The sequence below is a fragment of the Microcebus murinus genome, chromosome 2, assembly GCF_040939455.1.
Source record: "Microcebus murinus isolate Inina chromosome 2, M.murinus_Inina_mat1.0, whole genome shotgun sequence".
Taxonomy (NCBI): Eukaryota; Metazoa; Chordata; class Mammalia; order Primates; family Cheirogaleidae; genus Microcebus; species Microcebus murinus.
This window is the reverse complement of record NC_134105.1, coordinates 94991073-95018430: the sequence shown is the minus strand read 5'-3', so window position 1 is coordinate 95018430 and position 27358 is coordinate 94991073. Positions and strand designations below refer to the sequence as shown.

General features: G+C 40.3%; 1 protein-coding gene across 1 annotated transcript in view; it reads right to left on the bottom strand.

Moving 5' to 3' along the window:
- TTF2 (transcription termination factor 2) overlaps positions 1-27142 on the bottom strand; it is a 40225-nt gene extending 13083 nt beyond the window's left edge. The window contains exons 1-14 of the mRNA XM_012761827.3: positions 27058-27142; positions 26873-26975; positions 25290-25376; positions 15076-15142; positions 13130-14131; positions 12363-12477; positions 11860-12021; positions 9928-10055; positions 8618-8699; positions 6255-6374; positions 4761-4911; positions 3166-3271; positions 996-1177; positions 127-280 (exon numbers count right to left, since the gene is read on the bottom strand). Coding sequence (XP_012617281.2) covers positions 127-280; positions 996-1177; positions 3166-3271; positions 4761-4911; positions 6255-6374; positions 8618-8699; positions 9928-10055; positions 11860-12021; positions 12363-12477; positions 13130-14131; positions 15076-15142; positions 25290-25376; positions 26873-26975; positions 27058-27085 — 2487 coding nt within the window. The 5' untranslated portion in view covers positions 27086-27142. The remainder of the gene's footprint in view (positions 1-126; positions 281-995; positions 1178-3165; positions 3272-4760; positions 4912-6254; positions 6375-8617; positions 8700-9927; positions 10056-11859; positions 12022-12362; positions 12478-13129; positions 14132-15075; positions 15143-25289; positions 25377-26872; positions 26976-27057) is intronic.
- Positions 27143-27358: the final 216 nt, after the last annotated feature.

The window sequence follows — 27358 nt, the reverse complement described above, 5'->3', positions numbered from 1 at the left end:
TTGCAGAAAAATAAATGGGAGATTCAGAAGCTCGTGAAGCAGAGCTGATGGCTGTTCAACCCAAGACAAGGACATGGTCATCCTCCTCCCCTGGCCTCCCCCAGGGACAGGTACGAATTTGATTACCAAAGGTTTGCCAGTAGAGTCCAGCTGGTCTTTTGTTCTTCTCAGCAAAAGGCTCTTGGTTAAAATACTTAACCGTTCTCCACCTTTCTTTGAACCATTGTCGACCTGACTCTTCCACAGATTGAACTCATCAAATGGAGAACAACGGAGGAATCTTTTTTGTTAAGGAAGAAGGGCAAGGGGTAGGGAAGGAGAAGGATGGGAGAATGGAGTAAAGGTTCAAAGTAAGAGATAAGATAAAAAAAAATCAGATTTTCTATTACATCTGTCATCCAATCATCTTTAAAGATAAATTTCGTAGCAAAGCTCTGCTACACAGATCAAAAGGATCAAAGTCAATAATGCAAACCACATTATAAAAATGTGATTTTTCTCATTAATAAGCCATTGTCACAATAGGACATATAACCAATAGCTAGAATTTATTCCTAAAACTTCAAAGGCTAGCAAAGAAATCCTACATCCTCTTATGGCTGACTTGATTTAAAGGAAGTATTTTAAATTCAGCATTCTTTTCTGTTTGCTTCAACTAAATTGCAGTCCTGATCCTAGGCCGTATGTTTTAAAGCAGAGGTAGCCCAAAATATTCACTGGACTGAAGAAAGATGACTTTTGCTTCCTTTAATTCAATCTGTCCTACATTTTTGCATAAACAGGGGCTAAATGTAATCAAAATCCTATATCAGCCAGTCAATCAACAGATATTTTCTCATAAATATTTATTCTTCTGAACTTTAAAGGCTGACAGGCTTGCCATCTGCTACACGAGATAATCTGGCACACCCTGGAGCTTTATCTTGAGACATGCAATAATGATGAAGGGTTGCAGACAGGGCTCACATTTACACAAATCCAGAGAGGTTACTCACTTCAACAGCGAATACATATCCAACAAGTTGTTTTGAATGGGGGTTCCAGTGACAGCCCAACGGGCATGGGCTTGTAGCTTGCACACCGCTATGGATGTCTGCACACGGGGATTCTTAACATTGTGAGCTTCATCCAATATGATTCGAGCCCAGACTATTCGAAGCAAAGGTGTTGAGATGCCCTGGAAGAAATACAAGTGAAATCCAACAACAAATGTGGGAAAATGTACATGTCCTCAAGGAGATAAGGGGAAATAAGAGCCAGGTGTTGAGGATCCACTTTTACTCTCAAATTTGCTTACATCAGGAACACTGACGTAAGAGTTAGGAAACTCAAGAGTAGAACCGCTCAACTGGTTCAAATAAACAAGTTACACCTGAGAGTCTCAGACCTTGAGCTTCAGATGCCAAGAGTAACATGTTCTCTAATTTGAATTTTCATTTATTCTTTCAACCCACATTTAACCACTTAGGTACGGCGCTCCCTGGCCACGAAACCTTGCCCACAGCTGGCACTCATAGGCCGCACGATAGTTTGTGCTGTGCATTGATGACGCATCCGTTTTGCTCTTGTGTGATGAGGAAAGCTTTAAAGCACTGAAAGCTTGTTTTACTTTACAGGCAGCTTTACTTGTAATGTAAATCAGAATAGGTAACATATACATATATGTTTTCATTACGTTATTTTTAAATGTTCACCATTTTATTTTGATGAATGAAAAATTAGAAAAGTCGTATCATGGCTGTCGGCTAAAGTCTATGCTCGGCTGTGTGTGTTCATCTGTGGCTGTTGACTATAGCCAGCGCTGGTTCCGAAGTGGTTAAGCAATGGCTATAGGCCAGAACAACACTAGGTATTGAGCCTGCAAATTCACTCACTCAATAAAATATTTACTACATCTTACTAAATTTACTAAAAGCCTTTTAGATGTAAGATATTTAGCCAGACATAAAGAATAGTTCCTACCCTCAAGAGCTCAAAATCTAGCAGGGGAGAAAAATAAGTATGAAGCTAATTATGACCCAATGTATATATAGTAAGTCCCACTGCATAATTCAATACATGAAGTGGGAATCCGGCTGGTCTTGTTCATTACTCTATCCCTGATCCTAAAATAGCCCCTGACCTACAGCAGATACTCAGTATCTGCTGAATAAACAGAATGCTACAACATAAGCAAGCACAAGGTGCTAGCAGAAACTTTCAACCTCATGACAAGGAAAATGGGAAGGGGCCTCCAGAAAGGATCCCCGAAGCAGGTTAAAAAAAATTAACCAATGAAAAAGAATAGAGGCAAAGGATACCATTCAGAGGGAGAACAAAAGCACAACAGTGGGGACAGAGCATGCAGGGTGTAGGAGAGATGAGGGACCCACAGGAAAGGCAAGATCGTCAAGAGTCCGCTATGTTATGTAAAGGGATTTGGAGTTCTCCGAAAGCAATGGAGAGCCACTGAGCAATCTGGAAAGGTCATTATCTCTAAGAAGTCAGAGTTGTTCATGGCTGGAAAAGTGTTCTAGAGATCTCTCCAATAAAAAAATCTGTGAATACCCTATTGTACTAGAAAGGAAAACATGCAAAAGATCAGTTCTTGGAATAATACTATATTTTCAGGGGGGAAAGGCCCTGAAAATAATTATGCAATAATCATACAACTGAGGCTACCCTGGATCTGCTAGCAAATGATCCCGTGGTTTTCTTCACGGTTCTCATTTAGTCTTTGGCCCATTTGTAGTCCAATCATTTGCAACCCTTTTTTCTGGGAGGTATAGGGAAGGCAGGAAACAATGGCTTTATACCAAAACACTAGTGCTAGAATAGTAGTCTATGCAATAAATATAAAACACAGCTTGAAAGTATACCCCAAATTCTCTAAAATCAAAATAGCACAAGAGAAGGTTTCCTGTATTCAGGTGATTATTACCACCACAATTGCAATGCAGTTATCTTTAATTCTAAAACACGACTGAACACTGTGTCAAATATCAACCTTCATCTCTGAGGCGGTGATGCGATGGAGGGAAAGAACTACTCCTTTCCACAGGTGGCGGATTTAGAGCATTGCTGACCTCAAAGGAAGATGCTTTTGCTATCTCTGAGGCTGTAAAAGACTCCTGTTAAATGATGTATGGCTCCAATTTTACCGTGCTGGCCCTCCCCACGCCTCACCTCCACATTGAGGCTTACACCTGGGATCTCTCCCTCCTGCTTGTTTGTGGGAATCTCCTTGGCCACAAGGCTGTAGGTAGTGATCACGACGTCATATGTGGAAAGGCTGCATAGATATAACACAAAGCAATCAATAAATGATCCCTCTATGGACTGTGACAACAGAGAGTCAGAGTTGATCTCTTTACGAACATGCCTATGACAGGAAGGACAGACAGCAGAATCATTAACTTCTGTCCTTACTACATGTACAAAACATGTTTACAGTCTGCACACTATAGTTAGAGGCCTCCTTCTTCCCATCCAATGTATCAAAAGGGAAATGTCTGGCTGGGATTATATTAAGTTTGATATGATCTGCCCAGAACAGAAAGTAGGGCAGAGCTGGGAATTAACATTTAATAATGATTTGAGATGGATGACACCAAAGTCCCAGGGAAGAAACCCTCAAAGCACCTTACACCAATGATGCTTTCTCCCCACCACTCTTTAATGGATTTATGAAAACCCATTGATCTAGCTTTGACATTTGGATATAAAAATACATTCTGTAAGCTTTCAGTTTATCTTCCTTATACCAATTATGTGTAAAGACTCTCAATGAAAAGCACAAGTCTTTTTCCAATGAAGCTTAATATTGTGCATCTGAGAGAACTTCAATAAATACTTTTATAAAACAATATGCCCAATTCAGAGAGGCAGCAATGCCTACAAGTTGCCTTTGCATCATACAAAGAAGTGTAATTGAGAATGATTTCACTAGGTCACCTAGCACATTCTGAATACCAAACAAGTTATCCTCAGAGTGTAAATCAAGTGAGATCCAATTTATTTCTAAATAAAAACTTAGAACAACAGCAGGCAACCGACAGTACCTTCTGCCAGGGAGGGCCTATAGGCCCGCCACTGCTGCCCTGATACCTCTCACCTGCTAAAGTGACTGTCAGTTTCAAGAATCAGTTTGTGATAAGACTGAGGGGCACCAATTTGGCAATTTACTCCTGAAAAAGATTGCTGCCCTGTTCTTTGGGGGATACAGAGGGTGGGCATTTCCTTCCTCCTCCTTGAGCATCTTCCTTCAGGAATTTATAGTTAAGTCTAATCATCCTAAACTCTTGAATCTAAAGCTTCTTAGATGGGTCATATGTTAAAAATACAGCCATAAGTGTATAATCAGCCTATAACAACTAATCATTAGTATTCTATCAAGATGCTATGTAAGACTGGGTCGAGTTTCATTCATACTAACAGAAAAAGAATGTAAACCTGGAATCAGCACCATGAAAGACTTGCGACATGTCCTCTTGTACCAGGGCAATGCTGCCACCACCTGGCGGACAACTCAGGCATCGGGGGTCTCCTCCCAGGACAGCTTTTGTTGGGTACAGTGACAAGGACATAGTAAAAGAATACCATTTGATCCCAAGATATATCTCTTAGTATGGGCCAAAGGTGATAAGAGTGGAAATCTGCCTTTGATCTTTATAAACATTAGTCCTGAATGAGTGAAATCTCAGAGAAAGCAGGAAAGGCCAACAGGGCTCCTCAGGGCCAGGTGCTCATGGCCTCCAGGACGGCACTATTTCTGCACTTACACTTTCGCACGTTGGTCCCGGTTTGGCCCATGATAGAGATAGACTGTCAGTTTGTTGCTGTTCACACGTTTCTGTACCTCATTTTTCCAATGATGGATCAGGGAAGCAGGACAGATGATTAGTGTTCCGTGGGAAGTAAAGTCAGGGGAGTCTTGAGAGGGGGGGGGGGGAAACCATCAACAGTTACATTCATTAAATGGCCTTTAACTTCTTAAACACATTACCTCTTTCCTTAACTGACTTCACTCCTTCAATCAATATTTTTAACTGCTGCTCTTATTTCTACACAGAGCCTCTAGTGAAACAGGGAACAGGAAAGATGGTCTTTTTAGCCAAACACTTAATTATTTATTTTCTCCTGTAAAAGTGTCAGAGAGAGGCCGAAAGGGAAGAGGAAGGAGGGGCAAGTGCATGACCTCAGTCTAAAAAAGCAACATACTTTCACAGGGTGGCCAGAGGTAGAAACTGGATTGCATCCTAACTCCTCCTGGGTTGACTCATTACAGGGGAGTATTAGAGTATTATTTTTTCTGAAAAGCATAACTTAGTGTATTTCTACATTAAAATAGAAGTGCAGAACTTTTTCTCTAAGATAAGCAAACGTTACTTTGGAACCAATTAGTGATGGAGAGTTTATATCATCATCCCCCATCTCTGTGTGTGTGCACATGCTACTCCACACGTGCTGCTACTCCACACAGGGATCCAGGACCCAGGTGCAACAGTGCTCATTAGAAGCCCTGAGAGCAGACAGCCACCGATTTTTTATTTGTCTAACCAACTGAGGGCTGTATTTGAATACGTGGCAACTTACATGTGGTGTTATCTACACATAATATATAAAATCTTTAGAGTAATTATAGAGTTGTTACATTTTATTTTTATTTAATTTTTTAAAGAGATGAGGTCTTGCTATGTTGCCCAGGCTGGTCTCAGTGATCCTCCCACCTCAGCCTCACAAGCAGCTGCAACTACATGCACGCAACATCGCACTCGGCTCAAGTTATTACATTTTGAAAACATAGGCTCAGATAAGATAAAAACTGTCTATGATCTGTAAGTTTCTGGAGTTTCAGAAACATGAAAAACCAGCATCCACTATGGTGGCTGAAATATGCATTTGTGACAGATCTTCCTTAAAAAAAAATACATAATTAATTTGGATCTAATCTGTAGTTATAATCTCAACATTAACAAAAATAATAATTATTATATTATGCTTAAACTAACTAGGTCTTCTAGCATCTCAGCTTTCTCCATAATTTTTTTTCTATAAACAGATCATGCTAAATTTATATTAAAAGCGAAAAAATGATCACTTATAATTAGACTACTCAGCATCAGAAATGATACCATCATCAAGTAATCTAATAGTGGTTTCCCAGTTGATGAATTAAATATGACTCAAGGTGTCCTTTTATAGCTTAAAACGTTATCCTTCCGGATGGCTCAAATAATGCAGGGAACGGCAGGCTACTAAGCGCTTGTGTCTACCGTCTTTGGAAAGCCATGTCAAAGCTGTGTTTCTGTCCTTTTTTTGGTCTTTTTCTTGATTCTTCTGGGTCAGGATGAGTGCAATCATTGTCAGGGTTTTTCCTAAACCCATATCATCCGCTGGAAAATAAAAGCAAAATTAAGAGTTAATTACCCAGGGCAAAGAATCCACCCAACTTCAAGAGAAGAAACCACTGGCAGACTTTTATCCCTTGCTCTTTCTTTCTCTCTACTGTTAGGGCCATTCCAGTCACTTTTTATTTTGTTTTTTGTTTTTTTTGGAGATAGGGTCTTTGTTTCCTGGGCCAGAGTGCAGTGATGTCATCATAGCTCACTGCAACCTCAAACTCCTGGGCTCAAGTTATCGTCCTGCCTTGGCCTCCCAAGTAGCTGGGATTACAAACACCTGTCACTAAACCCAGCTAATTTTTCTATTTTTTATAGAGCTGGTGGGGGGAGGGGTGGTCTCACTAGATTGTTCAGGCTGGTCTTGAACTTCTGGCCTCAAGCAATCCTCTTGCCCTGGCCTCCCAAAGTACTAGGATTACAGGTGTGAGCTACCATGCTCAGTCCCAGTAATTATTCTGTGCCAACCTGAATGGTTCCTTCATCTCCCTTATTAAAATGAACTCTAGCTCTTGCTATTTATTGAGACCTACTCAATGACATTTGCTACAACTTTTGTTAAAATTTAAACTTATAACCTGGATCTTATTGTAGTCTCCATGTAACATTATTACTTGTCTAATGTGCACTGATTAATATCTATTTCAGTTTGATGACAGTGCCTATTCTTTTTATCTCTTACCTCTAAAAGCAAAAGAAGTCCAGTAGATAGATATATCCTACTATTTGCTGGTGCTACATTTCTGGAATTAAAGAGTTAACTCAAAACAGTCTTCCATTCCATTAACTTATTCATCAAAAGATATAAATCAACATTCCGTGGATATTATCACAGTGTCAGTCACTGAGCTTACCTAATTTACAATTCAGACCCTTTAGAGTACTATTATCCTCATTTTAACAGATTACAACACTGAAGATCAGCCATCAGGCTACTAAGCTCATTCAAAGTAATCGTTCTGACACAGCAGAACTGAAAGGTCAGAGCATAGGCTCTGATTCAAATCCTGGCTCTGCCACTGTGCAGAGTTCACAAATCAGGCCTGTAGGTCCATCTGCTATCCTTTGAAAGGCCTACTCACAAGGATGGCCCTTGGCCAGCATCTGGGAACTCAGATTTAGAGAGGGTTCTCACCATTTCAGAACTGATAAGAGTGGCTCACTCTGCCTAAACTGTTTGTACAAGCAATATGGTTTATGTTGTACACCTGCTTTCCTTCTGGGAGTACGAGATTTGGTACATACCAAGCTAAAGGTGCCTACATAACCAGCCCCCAATAAAATTCCCTGGGCACTGAATCTCTAGCGAGCTTCCTTGGTTGGAAATCTTTTATAACTGTTGTCACAACTCACTGCTGGAAGAATTAAGTGTGCCCCATGTGACTCTACTGGGTAAGGTCTTGGTAGCTTGCTCCTGGTTTCCCCTGGATTTTGTCCCATGTATCTTTTCCTTTTGCTGATTTTGATCTGCATCCTTTCACTGTAATAAATCAGAGCCGTGAGCATGACTATATGCTTTGAGTCCTACTAATAAATCATTGAACCTGGAAGTGGTCTTGGGGACCCCCAACACATCACTTACTAGCCATAGTGGACATCTGTTGTGTTTTCTAAAAGTTGAGCACCTTGGAAAAGTTTACCCTGACAAGTCCCAAAGCGGAGCAAAAAACTTGGCTTTCTAGCCCCTGTTGCAGCTTAAGCACTGGCAACATGACAAGGCTCTATACATCGGATGTACTCACATAAGACTTTCATTCAAGTATAAGCAACTCTCTAGAAAAGAGACTCCCTATGCAATCCTTTCTGCAGGAAGCGGTGGAGACAGACACTTCTGACTTTGGGGTGGCATTGGTGGAGCAAAGAAGCTGTGACACTTTCCATAGAACACTCAGTCTGTGACTTAGCTGTGGCCACTGCTCCTGGAAATTTGGCCTCTAGCCTGGCACTCCACATCTCCCAGAGATTCCAGGGGCCACCAAAGAATAAACTCCTCCTCTGCTTAATTACCCAGAGCCAGCTTCTTCCGTTTGCAAGCAACACCTCTGATCCTACAGCTGTGTATTTTTGAGTAAGTTGCTTAACATTTCTATGTCTCAGTTTCCTTCCCTGTAAAATGGGGAATTATAGCACCAACCTCATAGAGTTGTTGAGAGGACTCAATGAAACAACATGATACATTTAAGGACAATGCCTAAGCATTCCATAAATGTTGGCTTTTATCACAATACCGAACTTACCCAGAATTCCTCCTTGCGGCTTCTGACTTTCCCGCCACAGTAACCAAGCTAGTGCCTGCTTCTGGTGCAGTAGCAGAGGCACCTGACAAAGGTAATAATGAAATATTAAGTAAATTAGCTGATCCTGGCTACGTGAACTCTACACTTTACTCTTTTATCTTCTGCAACTGATCTCAATATTCTAGGTGTCTTTATATAAACTGCTTGTTTCACCTTGAAATTCTTAACTGCGTCCTCTCACCTACGGTAACCACACCGTGTCCTGGTCCACCTGAGTTTATGTTTTGGTTTATGTCTCATGTTCTATTAAGAACCGCTCCTCCCCCCAGTGAGAGCCCTGGTTTGTCTGCTTAATCAAAGCCATTTTTACTGCTTGCAACCAAGACCTCTGACTGCTCACCCTCCTTTCACCAGCCATTCCATTGGCCTTTCCTTATCTCTTCAATTTGCCTCTCCTTTCTGCAGCCAACGTCCCATCCTCATTGCTACTCATAAATTTCAATAGCCCTCTAACTGAAGAACCCCTTCTAGTCCTGTTGCATTCCAGTTTATCTTATACTCTATGAGAAAAATTAATCTTCCTTAGCCATCCCTGCTCAAATGCTAGTGATTCCATACCATCTCCTGAGCTATTCAAATTTAATCCTTCACCAATGCCACGCTACACACCAAGCCAGTCCTCCTCCTCCTCAGTAACATCACCTGCTACTCCCAGCTCAGGTACCAATGACACCTGATCATCACATATCACTGCCAATCTCTATATTTTCCCTCTAACCACCACTCCCTCTAATTGCAGCATTTGGTTTCTATCTTCTCTGCTATCTTAAGGCTTGCAGTTTCTTTCAGGTACAAAGCAAATGGGCAACAAATAAGTATTGACCTAGAGCGATGCTTCCCTTAATTTGAATCCCTTCCGTACTTTGTATACAGTCAATAGTACATTACAAGGCACTTCTTATATCTGTCTTTAAGTCATTTTCTAATTGTTTTATATATGTTGTATATGCACTTCCACTCCAATTAGTTCATTAAAAGCGGCAATTCTTTGGCATTCTTGTGGCACCCACAAACTCAATAAGTAGATCTGTCACTGCTATAGAAATATATAACTTTATGGCTTTTTTTAAAAGGGTTGTTTTTGTTGTTTGCACTGCTAATCACAAGAGGAGAAAATATTGCAAGCATCTATCTGTAGGAAAGATATATCAGAACAGCACTCCGCCAGACACTTCCACAGTGGTCTCTGTGTTCAGGGCCACTGGACCACTGCCATGGGAGACTCCGTACAATGAGCCTTCCCTGCTCACCTTCAACCCAGCAGGATCTTCTGCCACAGCTGTCTCACCAGGACGTGACGCAAGGGAGCGATGCAGCTCATCAATGGCTTCACTTGTGACCTGCCACACTGCGTGAAGACAATTTTGGTTTGTAGTGCCTGCATAGAAACAGGTATTATGTAAAGATGTCACAAGTATTATATCCTGGCCAGCACTGCAAAAAAGCAATTAAATTATTTGCCAGATGATGGCTCTGTGTTGACTAAAAATCCTTATGTCTGGATTCACCTAGTCTCACAGGCTCCTCTGTCCCTATTCTGTTTTTTGGTTTTTTTTAAATCACATAAATAATTATTATAATATAGGACAAAATAATAAAATGTATAATGAAACAGAGAACCCATGATATTTCTGGTAGGTTTTTTTTTCCCGCTTTGAAGAGGTGGCCAAGAAAAAGGCAACATCATCCAGTGTTTTAGGAAGAAAAGATCCCTGGAGTTGGATGCAGAGAAGGAAAGTGAGAGATGTAAAAGGCCAAGCTAGAAGCAGTCTGAGGACACTTAGGTAGACAGGGAAAAGACAGGCCCTAAACTGCAGGGCATGAGCTGACTGTACACTGCACTGGGAAATACTCAGGATCAGCCCATGCACCGTACTCAGGAAGCTCTACAGAAGTTACTTAACGACTACAGGCACCTAAGCTGTTTGTAATTTTAGAGATAAAGCATCCCAAATAAAAAGTTTCTAGACAAATGAAAGCTATTTAAATGTTTTAAAATGAAAAATTATTTTAACAGAATTCTTCCCAAAACATATTACATGCTCTTATACCTTAACCCAATTTAATTTTTCTCTAGGTGATTTGAGCACCGGTTACTATTACTGAATGATGCTGTAACATGATGACGTTCTCAAAAGGCCTCCTGAGCAGCCAAGATGGTGATGCTACTTGAACAAGTGTGTTTCCTTTTCTCATTCAGAGTGGGCTCAGTTTCAAATGGCACTGTGTGTATTTCTTAGCCCCCTTGTTAACTATTCTTTGCAACTTTCTACAGCTCTAACAGTTGCCAATTGGGAGAAAACTGGTTTTAGCTTTCCTAGTCACCGTGAGCAAACCTGGGCTCCTGTCTCCTCACCAGCAAGCCAACCAATTCTATTATGTATCTAGGGCTCTACTTGGAACTTAAGTTCTGCAGTTACTTCCAAATTCAAAGTTGTCTGGGAAGTTCAGGATGTTCACATTTAGCTAACCAGGGTACTACTACTCTCTGTGGGTCTGTTAGTCATGGGTCTTGACTCGTGTCATGTCTGTGCTCTGCCTTAACACACATACATGGGAAGGAATAAGAATGCATCTGCTTGTCTACCGACCTCACAATGATATGGGCTAGCATCTTCATTCACAAACACTGACTGGACGACTGCCGAGTGCCCGCCACTGGGCTGACTAATCAGCACAGCGAGGTGAACAAGGGAAATACAGCCTCTGCCCACAAAGAGAGCTAAGTAACACTGTGCAAAGCTCTACTGAGCACCATGATCTTTATCACAGGGGCAACTTACAACCTGAGAATCGCTTCTCCCTCCACATGGGCACAAAGCTATCTATGTTATCCGTCCCCCTTATCAGCAGGGGATACATTTCAGGACCCCCAGTAGATGCCTAAAACTGTGGACAGTACCAAACCCCACATATATTATGTTTTCTCTTATAAACTGTAATTTGTACATTAGGCACAATAACAGATTAACCACAGCAATAACAAAACAGAATAATTGTAGTAGTATACTATAATAAAAGTTTATGTGAATGTGGTCTCTTGCTCTCAAAATATTTTACTGAACTCACCTATCTTTGAACCATGGTAACTGAAATTGCAGATGAGAAGGGACTACTGTAGTAGCTAGTGCTTAACTCACAGCTGTAGCTATTCACAGCAGGGCCAGGCCCCTGGACCTTACCTCCGGCAGCCACCTGGCAGGCAGCCTTCAGTCCTAGGGAACCCGTAGGCTGGGCAGCATGACCCGGAAGGGGTTGGGGAGGCACCAGGTGGGGAGGGCCAGTGGCAGTTTTGGTGGAGTTACTCTGTTGTGGTACTTCCGTGCTACTCTTCTCATTAGTTCCTGCTCAACGAGGGGAAGAACAGATTAATTCAGCAAAGTAAAAGGACTGTTTGTGTGGAGGGGAGTCAAAAGAAACTGTGGATCATTCCATTCCAATAACTGGAAGGGCTTCCTAGACAATGTAGCTCTTTAACTGCTGCTTAAACTATGGGAAAGAGCACTTAGTCCACAGGGAACAGGATAAAGTTTTTATAAACCATCGGTGTAATTTAAAAGAAAGCTCAGGATAAAATAATAAAATGGAAAGCTGAATGAATCAACACATTCTTTATCTAAATGGCTTCCCAAAGTCTCTTGTGATGTTGACACAAGCCTGAGTTCTGAGGCACAAACTACTTCACCTGGGTCCGGCGAGAGGGCGAGAGCACCCAGCGCTTCCTCCAACACCTGGATTTGCTCGAACAACTTCTGGCCCTTGTCGGGAAGAGCGTGGATGTTCACCGATGCCAGTGTGCTCTGAAAAACAGATCCTATCAAGTGGATCTCTCGTCTCAAGTTTTAGAGGGATAGTCTCCTATTAAAACTAGCCTAGAAGCCGGGCGCAGTGGCTCACGCCTGTAATCCTAGCACTCTGGGAGGCTGAGGCGGGCGGATTGCTCGAGGTCAGGAGTTCGAAACCAGCCTGAGCAAGAGCGAGACCTCGTCTCTACTATAAATAGAAATAAATTAATTGGCCAACTAATATATATATAAAAAATTAGCCGGGCATGGTGGCGCATGCCTGTAGTCCCAGCTACTTGGGAGGCTGAGGCAGCAGGATTGCTTGAGCCCAGGTGTTTGAGGTTGCTGTGAGCTAGGCTGACGCCACGGCACTCACTCTAGCCTGGGCAACAAGTGAGACTCTGTCTCAAAAAAAAAAAACTAGCCTAGAATGCCAAAACTCTAAAATTATGGTCTTTTAACTATGTGCATGAAAAGAGGACTTTCTTTTTTTTAACCCAGTTGGCTTACCAATCCTGAAAATATTAACATAAGCATAGGAAAACGCAGAAAACATCCACCTACAAAACCTTCACACGAGCCTATTTAACTCTTCTGTGGGGGTCTCATATCTGCCCATAGCAAGCAGCGCTCTGACCTTAAGAACAAAACGCAAGTCAATGGTTACCTTCTTTTGTTTCAGTTGTGTTGTAAGGTACACACGTCGGGCTGCTGGGTCTGAGGGTTCTGCCTTCTTGGAAAGGCCTGAGGCAGGAGATGTTTTTCGTTGCATACTTTGATCAGGCAACTGAAGGTTCTCCTTCTTCTTGGAGTCCACAGTTGAGTCAAAGAGCAGGGGACTCCCAGGATTAGAGGAAACAAAAATGACATCATCTTCCTCGCTGTCACTACTGCTTGTGGCAGCTTCACGCCTCTCGCCCGGGGAAAGTCCTGGTGCTGCTGGGGACGGCCATGCCACTGGTCCTTTGGAAGCAGGTATGCTGCGAACCTCCGACTGTGCCTGGAAATGGCCCTGGGCTGGCCGTTTCTGGATGGTCTGTGTGCCTGGGGCGGCCTTGGCCTTGGTTTCTTCAGCCTCCCAGATCTTGAGGTGCTCCTTGCTGAGAGGTCCCCCCTTTTGGGGCTTGCTTACTGGGTTCTGACTGTGAACTTTTTGAGGCAAAGGCTGGGTTTCCTTTTCTCTCAGAGGTTTTGACTCTCTTTGGACATCTTGACTCTTACCATTTGATTTCTCCTGAAGAGACGCAGATGATCTCAGCTCATTACCATGGCGCTGTTTAGATTCATTTTCAGAAAAGTCTCTCTTGTGTGTCCCTTCAGTCTCCTTTGCTTCACGCCGAAACTCTGCCCTCTCCTGTTGCTGCTTCTCTGGAACTACAGATTGTTTTTTCTTTATCACCCGGCCGGAAGAGAGCTCCTTCTCCATCTGGCAGTTAGAGTCAGGATTCTGTTCCTTCTTGTGGTCCGAGAGCTGATCGCCCTTTTCCTTTTGCTTCTTATCAGCCATCTTTTCCTCACCTTCGCCTTTGATGAGCTGTTTCCAGAGACCTGGTTCTTGATTCTTGTCAAGTACCTTGAATGGGTTTCTCAGCTGGCTGGAAGGATGACGGAATGACTCAGATGCATGCTGAGACTTACTGGTTACACGATGTTCTTTGGAGTTAGGATCCTAAAGACAAATGAAAATAATCTTTTTTTTTTCTTTTTAATGAAAATAATCTTAACATAAAATCCTAATGCAACCTTCATATCTAGAATGTCTTTTCTTTTTCTTGTTTGCTCTTTAAAGATACCAGCCACAAATAGAATGTCTTTCCTCAGAGGAAACGGAAACAGAGTAAAAGAAGTCCAGCATCTTTAAACATTCCTGGTATCAGTTCTGTATCTAGAGAAGACAATGTGCCAAACACACCAACTACATGTCTTAACAGCCCTTTTAATACTTGGTTCCTTCTTTTTCCAAGTTCTTGCTTATCCAGGCCTCAAGGAAAAGTAGCGACCAAACTAAAGTGCTTTTACAATCACAATAGCCACAATGTATACTTTTCAGGAAAAACTATTCTCTTGAGATGGACTTTTCCCCAAAGCTAAACATGGTCCCACTATGCTTGCTTTGATTTTGGCTCTAGGAAGATCTCACTGCAGAAATCTAGAATCTTAAGTCATAACACTACCAAAACAAGTCTTGTCACCTGCCTAGGTCTAGCTCCTCATGTAGTGAATACTTGTAGGGCTTCTCCTAGTTCTAACATTCTAGTAACTTATGAATTATATTTACTGTATACCAATATCAAGCAGATACTGGTCTATAAAAAGATACTGAAGTTAGTCAAGGAAATCTAATTTTCTCCTAAATAGGAGAATACTGATTATACTTAAGACATCACAAACTGTTTAAGTGAAATAGGAAGCGAGTAATAAAATATTGAATATAACTAAATGGCCTTTGAATTTAAAGTTCAAACAGGACCAGTCTTGCCTAAAGAAAACTATCTTTCAGAAACAGTTTGATAAAGGCTAACCAGTTTATGTGGACATCGAGGTCTTTTCAGGCTATGCTGCATATTAAACAGTCTTAACATAGCGGGTTTTAAACAGATGGATAATTCCTACCTGCCATGGAACACTTCCACACCAGTGTTTCCCCTCTGCCTTACTTCGGATGCATCGGAAGAACAATCTAATGAAGTATAAAACACAAATAATCAAGGCTGTGAAAATCCATTAAGACAAGAGATTAAGTTTATTTTCAATCTTAGAAAACATTGTGCAGTTCCTTGATATTAGCTTTCCAAGGTCACTTGAAACCAATTACTCTTACACATACATTAAAAAATTCCTTACTGTACAGGACATTTATAAAGGCTCAGAATTCAAAGAATAAAGATGTTATGATATCAAAAAGTGTGCACAGGCCACGTGCAGTGGCTCACACCTGTAATCCTAGCACTCTGGGAGGCCGAGGCCGGTGGATCACTCAAGGTCAGGAGTTCAAAACCAGCCTGAGCAAGACCGAGACCCCTTCTCCACTAAAGATAGAAAGAAATTAATTGGCCAATCATAAATACATAGAAAAAATTAGCCAGGCATGGTGGCACATGCCTGTAAGTCCCAGCTACTCAGGAGGCTGAGGCAGAAGGATCACTTGAGCCCAGGGGTTTGAGGTTGCTGTGAGCTAGGCTGATGCCACAGCACTTTAGCCCAGGCAACAGAGTGAGATTCTGTCTCAAAAAAAATAAAAAAAATTCCTTACTGCACAGGACATTTATAAAGACTCGGAATTCAAAGAATAAAGATGTTATGATATCAAAAAGTGTGTACAGGCCGGGCGCTGTGGCTCACGCCTGTAATCCTAGCTCTTGGGAGGCCGAGGCGGGCGGATTGCTCAAGGTCAGGAGTTCAAAACCAGCCTGAGCAAGAGCGAGACCCCGTCTCTACTATAAAATAGAAATAAATTAATTGGCCAACTGATATATATATAAAAAAATTAGCCGGGCATGGTGGCGCATGCCTGTAGTCCCAGCTACTCGGGAGGCTGAGGCAGAAGGATCACTCGAGCCCAGGAGTTTGAGGTTGCTGTGAGCGAGGCTGACGCCACGGCACTCACTCTAGCCTGGGCAACAAAGCGAGACTCTGTCTCAAAAAAAAAAAAAAAAAAAAAAAGTGTGTACAGTTTACTCCTTTTACTCTGTAAAGCATGACTGGAATGGAAACACTACTCAGCAATGGCTACTAAAATCAAAAAAGAGATAACCAGACATTACATATCCCTTCAGGGAGGCCACAATATTAACTATAAAGTACTCTTACAAAAAAATCCAAAAACAACCAAGCCAAAACAAAACAAAGCAAATAAAAAACTAATCTGAATCTGGTCAAACCTCTATATCCAATTATCAATTTATAGGAAATAGAAACAATAGAGGAACATGTAAAACTAGACCATGGGGGATATAATCTGCAAAATCTTGGCTGGGAAATGCCACAGGACAAACAACCTGAATCCTTCAACAAATAGATGACAAGAGAGAAAAAAAGTTAAAAAGACGTATTAATTCCAATTTGTGGACCTTATTTGGATCCTGATTTAAACAAACAAAAACTACTAAAAAACCTATTTAAGACATTTATGAAGTTACAGGAAATTTGTATATTAAGTGGTATATGAAGAGTCCTAATCTTTTAGAGCTACATACTAAAATATTTACAGATGAAATGATGTAATCTGGGATTTGTTTCTAAATACAGCAGCAGTCACAGGTGAAGTAGGTAGGGTATTTGGAACAAGATTAGCCATGAGTTGGTAATTGCTAAAATTCTTATGCTACATTATCCTATCCTACTTTTGTATATATTTACAATCTTCCATTAAAAAAAGACTGAAAACAGACTTATCCTAGCGCAAGATAGTCCCAGCACACACAAACATAGCCCATACTCCACCTATCCAGACATGGCTGCACTGTTCCATTCCCTAACTAAGCCATGTACTCTCCAGACTACTAGACCTTGCATGTGTACCTTTCTCCACCCAGAGGATATCCTCTCTACCCCATCTGTCCACCATCTCCACCATCTTCTCCACCTGTTGATGTCTACTAGTCCCTCAAGCCCCAGCTCAAGTCATACCTCCTTTGCAAAGCTTTCCCACACTTCCTTCCCTGTTCATCCATTGAACTGCTTCTGTATTTTTGCTGTATTTAGTTGTACTACACTTGTACATGCCTGTCTGCCTGACTTTATATTTTTAGCAATGGAAGAGAGTAATCATATATGATCTCTTTATTACCAACTATGCCTTGCCTTTTGTATATAATTGTTAAGTATTGCTGCATAAAATAGAACTGATTTTTTTTCATTACCTAAGATGACTTCTCAAAAACCTTTAATCAATTAAATATGAACTTTCTAAAAATATATTTTATTTGTTGAAATAGATAATGTATTCAATCAAAAAGTATAAAAAGGCAGTGAAGAGCTCTCCTAGACACTATCTGCCCAGCTCACTTCCCTCCCAATGTGTAACCACTCTTGTTTTTTGTTTACCTTTCTAGAGATTTTTAAATGCATATTCAAGTCAATATATATATATTCTTTATGTTTTTCCTCTTCTGCAAAAATGGGTAGCATAATATACATACTACTAAGTACCTTGCCTCTCTTTTTTACTTAACAAATGCCTTGAAGATTTTTCTGTAAGAACATATATATATAGAGAGAGATTCCTCATGTGTTCTTTTTGTTTTGTTTTACAGGTACAGAGTTTTCCACTATATGGATGTTGTATTATTTTTAATCAGACCCTCTGGATGGATAGTGTGGCTATTTCCAATCCTATTCTATTAAAAGCAATGGCACAATGAATAAAATAGCTTTGTGCATATGTCATTTCACATACATTTCAATACATCTGTGGTGCAACTCCTTATTTCTCATATTGCATATTTGTGCTTTCTGTTTTTCTTGATCAGGTTAGCTTCTGGATTTTATTTATTAGTTTTCTATACTGCTATATATATGCTATTTTCTAACTCATTAAATCCAATTTTTAACTATATTAATTCCTTCCTTCTGCTCTCCTTCAGTTTAATTTCTTATTCTTTTGCTAACATCTTAAATTAGTCCCATGATATACAATATACATCACAAGAGCATACATCCTAATTCACAACAAATCCCAAGCAGGTCCCACTCTCTTGATGTCATTAATTCACCTGGACATAAAAGCAAAGATGAACAAGCTTCAAATGGACATGTCTTCCATAAAAGTTAAACTAAAAAGAAAATAGGTCCAGCCCCTCCCTCTCGTACAAACTTATAATTTTCCCATCCAAGCTTATGATTTTCAAAATTTTACAGGTTTCTAATTTTTCACACTGCAGTAGCTTATTTTTTTTTTTTGAGACAGAGTCTCACTTTGTTGCCCAGGCTAGAGTGAGTGCCATGGCGTCAGCCTAGCTCACAGCAACCTCAAGCTCCTGGGCTCAAGCGATCCTCCTGCCTCAGCCTCCCGAGTAGCTGGGACTACAGGCATGCGCCACCATGCCCGGCTAATTTTTTGTATATATATTTTTAGTTGGTCAATTAATTTCTTTCTATTTTTGGTAGAGATGGGGTCTCGCTCAGGCTGGTTTTGAACTCCTGACCTTGAGCAATCCGCCCGCCTCGGCCTCCCAAAGTGCTAGGATTACAGGCGTGAGCCACCGCGCCCGGCTGCAGTAGCTTATTATACCGAACATATGTAATAAAATTTCCGAAATGTTTTGAATGCATAAAATTCAAAGTACTAGCTACTAGTAGGGGGTATTACTACTTATAGAAATAAATCAAGAACAAATCGCTGCTATTGCCTAAAGTGTATCAAGTACATGAAATCTTTACTGAGAGAATATTTCCTAAGTAGAGTCATGTGCCACACAATGACGTTTTGGTCAATGACAGATCCCACACAACCGTGGTCCCATAAGATTATAATACTTTGTTTACTGCACTTTTTCTTTCTTTAGATACACAAATACTTAGTACTGCGTTACAATTGCCTATGGTATTCAGTACAGTAACATGCTGTATAGGTTTGTAGCCTAGGTGGATAGTAGCCTATACCAAACAGCTTTATGTAAGTACACTCTGTGATGTTTGCACAATGACGAAATCACCTAACACGTTTCTCAGAACACATCCCTGTTGTCAAGTGACTCGTGCCTGTAGTATCTATTTTAAAGCTCCAAGTCATGTACATTTTCAGAAGAAGGGCAAGGTTTGGAGAAAGAAGGAAGAAAACAACACATTGAGCATCTGCTATGTGCTAGGCACAGTGCTAAAAATGCTTTTACTTACATTTTTAATTAAAATCAATCTGGATGGGCTTCTCTGTTTTTAGGATAAAAAGTTTCTGTTTGTTATGTTTATCAAATTATAAATCAGCAAAGAAGGCAGTGGAAATATATTTTCACAGAGAAAGCAGATATTAATTCCACCATAAGAGCAGAATTTCTGTAGTCTATTAACTAATTATTTTCCAGAGCAGAGGTCATAAACAACAACAATGAAGAAATTATTAATAGCTAGAGGAAGCCAGACCTCTTCAATCCTATCTTCTTCAGCAGAAGACAAATCCTCTGTCCAAGCCAGCATCACATTGCCAAGTATAATCACTTTAGCGTTTGGGATTCTCTCAGGCTCTGGCACTATCCTGCCTGGGTTTGAATCCTAGCCCTACCACATAATCAGTTCTGAAACACCAGGCACCTTACTTGACTGCCCCCTGTGGCAGTTTCCTTTTTGGTGAAATGGTAAAATAATAATAATCGTAGTACACCCCTCAGATGGTCATTATGAAGATTAAACATGTTAACACATATAAAGATAAAACAGAGCAAAGCCTGATACACATCAAGGACTTCCTTGATAACAGTGACCATGAGCTCACTCCTGCCAATCGCCTTGCTTATGCCTATGTCGACCTCTCTGCTTATGCTCTGCCTGGAACACTTCCCTGTCCTTTCCTCTTATCAAAACTTTAAAGGTCATTCGCGGTCAAGTTCACGTCTCCACTCCTCCACGTTCTTAAGAACCTTTTAAATCTGTTACTGTGGGTCTTGAAGTCACAGGACAATTTGGTATCTGAATACATTCAATTCAGCACTCCAACACGCAGGTTGGACTGCTCCGCCATCGTGCTGTGTCTAACTCTTATCCCAGCTGTGTCAAAGGTCCTTTAGGGATTATGAGTTTATGTCTTTATAAGCTCCAGCACTGGAAAAAACATAAAGCTGGATTTCTATGTTATTGTTTTACATTAAAATTCAACATGAAAAAAAGTGCAAATATAAAAAACAAAACCGTAAATGCTCTAGGAAAAATACACAGATGAGTATTTTTGAAATCCTAAAGTGAAAGTTTTCTAAGCATGACATAAAACTCTAAAGCTGAGAAATAAAGAATTTAGTAATTTCATCTACACAAAAGTTTTAAACTTTCGTATGGTAAAAATACAAGTGACTATTCAATTGTTACGAAAAATAATTTTTTTTTGTTTTTGAGACAGAGTCTTGCTCTGTCGCCTGGGCTAGAATGCAGTGGCGTCATCATAGCTCACTGCAAAAAGATAAAATATTTTGAACATCTCACCATAACCAGTTATTTAAAGAAGTAAAACTTGTTATACCCATGTCTAGGCAAAAAAATATTTCAATTTATTTTGACCCCATATCATTAAGAATAAAAACTCTGAGAAAAAGAGACAGAGAGAGAGAAGTGAGAATGTGAACTCAGTGACATGGTTTAACACTGATATATGACAGTGTGCTACATCATTCATGTCAAGGCAAGATTTCAAGGGCCATGGCTGAAAGGCAAGTCAAATGCTGGTGGTGCCATCTGGTGTTTAACTTAGAGAACTGCACACAAATGCAGCTACCCTGCTAGGTGTGAAAAATGGACATCTTCCAACCTAGGTTTACACATCCCTTCCGTTACCTGTCTCCTAGCTATGTTAAGCCAAACATAATGGTATTAATTAGAGGATGTAAAAATACTTCAGTTCTTGAAAAGAAAACCCAGCTTGAAGAACGGAAAGGCTGTACTCCCTGACCTCATTCTCCAGAGTACAGAGGTTCCAGCTAAATGCCCTTAATGTCTGCTAAGAAACTCATCATCCATACACAGGCTTATCTATTTCTATTTAAATTCTCAGCCTGCACCACCTAACAGGGTATTTGTTTTTTGTTTGTTTGTTTGCTGTTGTCTTTTAATTTGTTGTGCGTTGAGAACTGTATTTTATTTGTCCTAAAACAAGCTTTTAAAAGTTCCAATAAGTACCTACTAGTAATAGTGTTCTAGATTTGGGCTGAAAGAAATAAATTTAGTAAACTTTTTTTTTCTGTTTTAAAGTAATGATTACCTCTCAGCCTCATCTACGTAGTACAAAGAATGTCAATAATAAGTTCTCAAAATTCTGTCTCTAGCCAGATCTTTCTTCAGAGCTGCATACTGATTTTCTAGGCGGTCTCCCATATACATGAGACATGATTAGTCCAAAGCTGTGTTAGCCACACATTCCAATCCTCTATTAACATTACAGTTCCTTCCTTCTCTTGCATAATGTAAATGCATTACCCAGAAGTCTCAACTTAGCAAACATTTCCCTGCTGAGCCCTGGCAATGTGTCAAACACCAGACTAAGTGCATCACACCTATTATCTCTGTGAATCCTCCAGCCCAAGGAAGTTGGGGCCACCATGATCACTATTTCAGATGAGAAAGTGGAGGAATAAACACACCGATATGCCCTACCAGAAAATACGTCTCATTAATTCTCTTTCAGCAAGTTTTCTCCATTCTAACTGTACCCAACTCCACTGCCAACAGCCTCAATTCAAGCCCATCATCTTTCATCTAAGAGAAAGCAGGTATGTCTGGAAGCAGCTGGACCTAGGATCAAATCCCAGGAATACCACTTTATAACCATGGGACTTCAGATTCCTTTTCTGACCTCTCTCAAGGGTAGTTTCCTTATATGTCTATAAAACAGGAATATGGAAACTTATCACAACAGATTATATGAAGATAAGAGATAATGAACATACCATATAGTAGGCATTCAATAGTAGCTTATTATTTCTGTGGTCTCCTTGCCTCCACTATCTTTACTTTCTATCTATCCTCCATGCTTCTTCTTTCATGGAAATTGGATCAAAAATCCTTCAGTGACTTCCCACCTCCTTCAATAGTGTTTCTGTATGGTAGAGGTCCCCCAGTAGTATGTAAATGGTTTTAAGTGTCAAGAAGACACAATAAATTTATGCAATAAAGGCTTACCAGCCACACTGTACCAGCAAAAAACAATCTGAAAATAATATTTAAAAATATTCCCTTTATAAGAGCATTGAAAAATACAAACACTGAGGAATAAATTTAACAAAAGGTATATAGGAACTCTATAATGAAAATTATTAAACAATGTTGAGAGACATTTTTAAAGTCATAAATAAATGAACCATGTTCATGGATTGGAACACTCAATATTTTCTTTTTCTTTTTTGTTTTGTTTTTAAAGACAGGGTTCCGCTCTATTGCCCAGGCTGGAGTGCAGTGGTGTGACCACAGCTCACTGCAGCCTCCAACTCCCAGGCTCAAGCAATCCTCCCTCCTCAGCCTCCGGAGTAGCTGTGATTATACGCATGAGCTACTGTGGCCAGAGAGACTCAATATTGATGAAAATTTTATCTATGTAAATTTAATGCAATCCCAAAAGGGTTTTCTGTGGAAATTAGAAAAGCTGATTCTATGTGTTATATGAAAACACAAAGATCCTAGAGTAGCCAACACAATCTTGAAAAAGAATAAAGTTGGGGCCAGGTGAGGTGGCTCATGCCTGTAATCCTAGCACTCTGGGGGGCCGAGGTGGGCGGATTGCTCGAGGTCAGGAGTTCGAAACCAGCCTGAGCAAGAGCGAGACCCCATCTCTACTATAAATAGAAAGCAATTAATTGGCCAACTAATATATATAGAAAAAATTAGCTGGGCATGGTGGCGCATGCCTGTAGTCCCAGCTACTCAGGAGGCTGAGGCAGGAGGATCGCTTGAGCCTAGGAGTTTGAGGTTGCTGTGAGCTAGGCTGATGCCAGGGCACTCACTCTAGCCTAGGCAACAAAGCAAGACTCTGTCTCAAAAAAAAAAAAAAAAAGAATAAAGTTGGAAGACTCATATTATTTTATGTGATTAATAATGGAAGGATAGGCAAATGGATCAGTGGAACAGATTAGCAACTCTAGAAATAGATCCACAATATTGGATCAACTGACTTTTTTACAAAGATGCCAAGCATTTCCCCAATGGGGAAAGGAAAATCTCAAAACACAGTGTTAAAACAATCGGTTAACCTATGAAAAAAATAAATGAACCACCACCTCATACAGTATTCAAAATTAATTTGAGGTAGACCATAGATCTAAATGAAAAAGCTGTTTTTCAAAAACAAAAAAGCTATAAGGCTTCTAGAAGACCCTTTGGAGATATTTGTGATCTTGGGATAGACAAAGATTTCTCAAAGACAAAAATTACAAACCACAAAACAAATAAATTGGGCTTCATAAAAATTAAAAACTTCTCCTTTCCAAAAAACAGTTAAGAAAATGAAATCCACAGACTAGGAGAAAATATTCATAACACAAATATCTGCCAAAGAACTTGTATAGAGAATACAGAAAGAACACTTCCAACTCAATAAAAAGACAAAAATTTAAAAACAAGCAAAAAATCCTATTTATGTAACAATTTTGAAATGACAAAATTTTAGAAATAAAGAACAGATTCATGGTTGTCAGGGGCGAAGAAGGCGTGGTTATGACAGGGCAACAGGAGGGATCCCATGATGATGAAATTGCTCAGTATCTTGACTGTAAGGGCCAATACATGAATGTCTACATGTGTATAAAATTGTATAGAACTAAGTACATACACACACAAATTAGTAAAAGTAGAGCTATCTTTACCAATAAAATCAGTGGATGGTACCAAAGTCAACACTCTATCTGTTGATTATACTAAGTTTTGCAAATGTCACCATTAGAGGAAAGTGGGTCAAGTCCACATGGGATCCTCTCTGTACAACATCCCCTCTTACAACTGCTTGTGAATCTAAAATTACTCTATAAAAACTTCAATTACAAAATGGGCAAAAGACTTAAACAGATATTTCAAGATTTTCTCATGGCAAATAAGCACATGAAACAAACAGTGGTACATTTATTAATGGAATTTGACTCAGCAATAAAAAGGATGAATTACTAATACACACGATACAGATAAATTGCGCAGGCATTGTTAAGAAGTCAGGCTCAAAAGAGTACATACACTATTATTTCACGTATATGAAGTTCAAGAACAAGCAAAACATTTAAAGTGATAAAAATCAAAACAGTGATTGCTGATGGGGGGTTCAGGGATGGGAGGGGCAGAATTAACTGGAGGAGGATATATGGCTCTTACTGGGGTGATAGTTTGCCTTGGATCTTGCTTATATGGACAGGTGTATGCATTTCTCAAAACTCATCTGGTTGAGCTCCCAAAATCTGTGCATCTTATTACATGATATATAAAAATTGTGAGGATAATACTCCACTGCCTTTACCTTGGGGGGGTACAATTTTGAATATATAATTCTGAGGTGTACAGAATACCATACAAAGACTATCACATCTTGGCCCCTACCTTCCTAGCTAGCCTTATCTCCTGAAGTCTCCACTTAAGCAGCATGCTAAACTGTTCCAAACCAAATGCTTGCAATTCCTGAAAATACCACGTTATTTCATGCCTCAGTACCCTAATGCAACGTATTAACCCATTAAATATGAGTCCTCTCTAACATTAGTGAATCCCTACTTACCTTGCAATACTCGTGACAAATATCACCTCCCACCTATACAGAGCTTCTCTGCCCTTCCCAAATTCCCACATAAAGGGAAACTATCATTTATGAAGTACTAAACATACACTAGACATTTTTACACATTACCTTGTTCTAGTACCAGAATTAGAAAGTTGACCAGTTAGTAGCTATTGGTGGGCTGATGTTATTGGCTACTTGAGAGTTGGAGAGGGATGATGGTGGAGCTGTTTACCTGGAAATTCACCAGAGGTCAACCTTCTCAGATGAACTAGTTACTCGCAATTAGGGTGTGACAGCCCAGAAGATACTCAATACACATAGAAATACTATTTGTTTTTTAATAATGACTTTTAAAAACAAACCTAAAACATACCTGGCTGCAACTCTTTGAGGAAAAAAGAGGAAGTACATTTAGATGTTCCTTTTGGACACTTACCTGTATTCTTTCTTGCCCTCTGGCAGAAGCAAGCCTTGAAGCTCTACCACGAAATCCTCATGCAATAAACAATGAGAAACAGGAACGCTAGAGAAAGGAATTGAAAACATTTTAAGAGTCAAGAAATGGAGGTCAACATCCCAAATCAAATCAAAACTATGTGTCCACTAGGTTTGTGATTTCCACACATTGTTCTACATGAATTCCTGTGGGGAATTAGGTTTCATCTTTTCCTACTCCCTCAAATAAAGAATGACAATACATTTTTCTTGATGACTCCAAAGTTTAAAACTACACTGTGCTATGTGACCTCTACACTGTGAAACCCCTAGGAATGAATGAAGTCTCTAAGGCTGGCTGTGAGGTACTACATCAACTTTTCCCAGCTTCTTCCAACGTCCTTTCTCTTTAACAACCTGTCAATTGTCACTTAGTGTTATTCACATACCTGCTTCTAACAATGCATTCTAATAATTTGTTTCTTGCCTGGCATAAGTTTTTTAACCACCCCCTCCCAAGTTGTCATGAAACAATTTAAATATATATAACAATTGAGGGAAACATGTTTGAGTGAAGTTCTAAAGTACTTCCCTATGACTTGTAGTACTTCTTTGGCTTATATTCTAGTTATCAAACATACTCCAAATAAACCGAGTTTATCAAATAATTGTCTTCAAGTATTTTACTAGTTTGTATAGCAATGTTTATATAAATAGGATTCTATATAAGAGCATGTTTCTCTTAATATAAAACCAAATCTTATTGAACATTAATGCTTTTCTAGTACCGACATCCATTATGTACTTTACACATAATATGGAGAAAAATAACTACTCTATGAAGTTCAGCTGAATAGAAAGCAGAAAAAAATGTTTAATGATATAGTTTGAAATTCACATATAAAATGTAGAAATTTGGTACTGTGAAAGTATTAACACGATAAGTGTTAACTTTTCTCACTGTAGAGAAAATGCTTAACATTTCTGGGTCTCGAATTTCAAGTCTGTAAAACCAGAGTTCTAAATCAGATCTCAGCTGTTTCTTTCAGCACTAATCCCTAAAGTAAGACTTCTTTGGATTATCAATATCACCATTTAGATGCAGAGAATCTTTTTTTTTAAAGGCTAACACAATGTAAGTGCTTTGAACACAAACATTTAAAAACAAGACAGGCCTAAAACTAGTACAAAACAAGGTCAAATTATTTTCTACTATACCTGCTGTGTGTCCTCTTTCTTTAAAGAGGGAGGGAGGCTGTCCCAGCAGGAGAAGGGAGTGGCTAAGGCATGACAGGCAAATATAAACCCAGACATGGAAAACACGAGAAGGATCCAGATGGATCCAGATGTACCGAGATCCTCCGTGTTACAGGTGGGGGAATCGGTGGCCCAGAGAGGGAGAGTAACCAGCCTCGGGTCACACAGCCAGAATAGCCCTGGGATTACTAACTGTTTAAAGGAGCCTGACACCGCAGACCAGGACCCCACCATTCCTAGCCCTTGTGGCGCAGGAGCGCGGAGCCGGCGGCCCCTCTCGGGAGGCCCCGGGCGGTCAGAGGGACTCGTGCCCAGCTCGAGACCTACTCAGTGGCCCGCACGAAGCCGCACGTGTCCGCCCGGCACACGTAGAAGCTCTTTCCTTTATTCGGGCCATCGCGGACGCCGGTCTTCAGTAAGCAGAAAGTCCCTGCGAAGACAGTAAAGTCAACAACGATTACACCACTCTACATCCACGGGCCTCCGTGGAACCTAAGACCCGGGCCACTCACCGTGCTCGGGGCACCTAACTACTTCCATCCCGCTCCTGCTGCCTTCTTCCACAAGCCCCGCCCCCAACTTCTGCTTCCGCCTTTTACTCCGCCCCTCTTCATTCAGGAACCAATCATTACTCATCTTCTGTGGTCTTGGCCCACATAGCTATTATCGGCCAATCATATGGGGAGTTTGCTCACCTCCAACCAATCACAGCCACCCTCAGGCTTGGCGGGAGCCGAAATCAAATACGAAGCGAGTGGGCGTGGAGAACCTGGCATTTGCTTGCGGGGCGTGGCTGAGGTGGGAGGGTGGCCT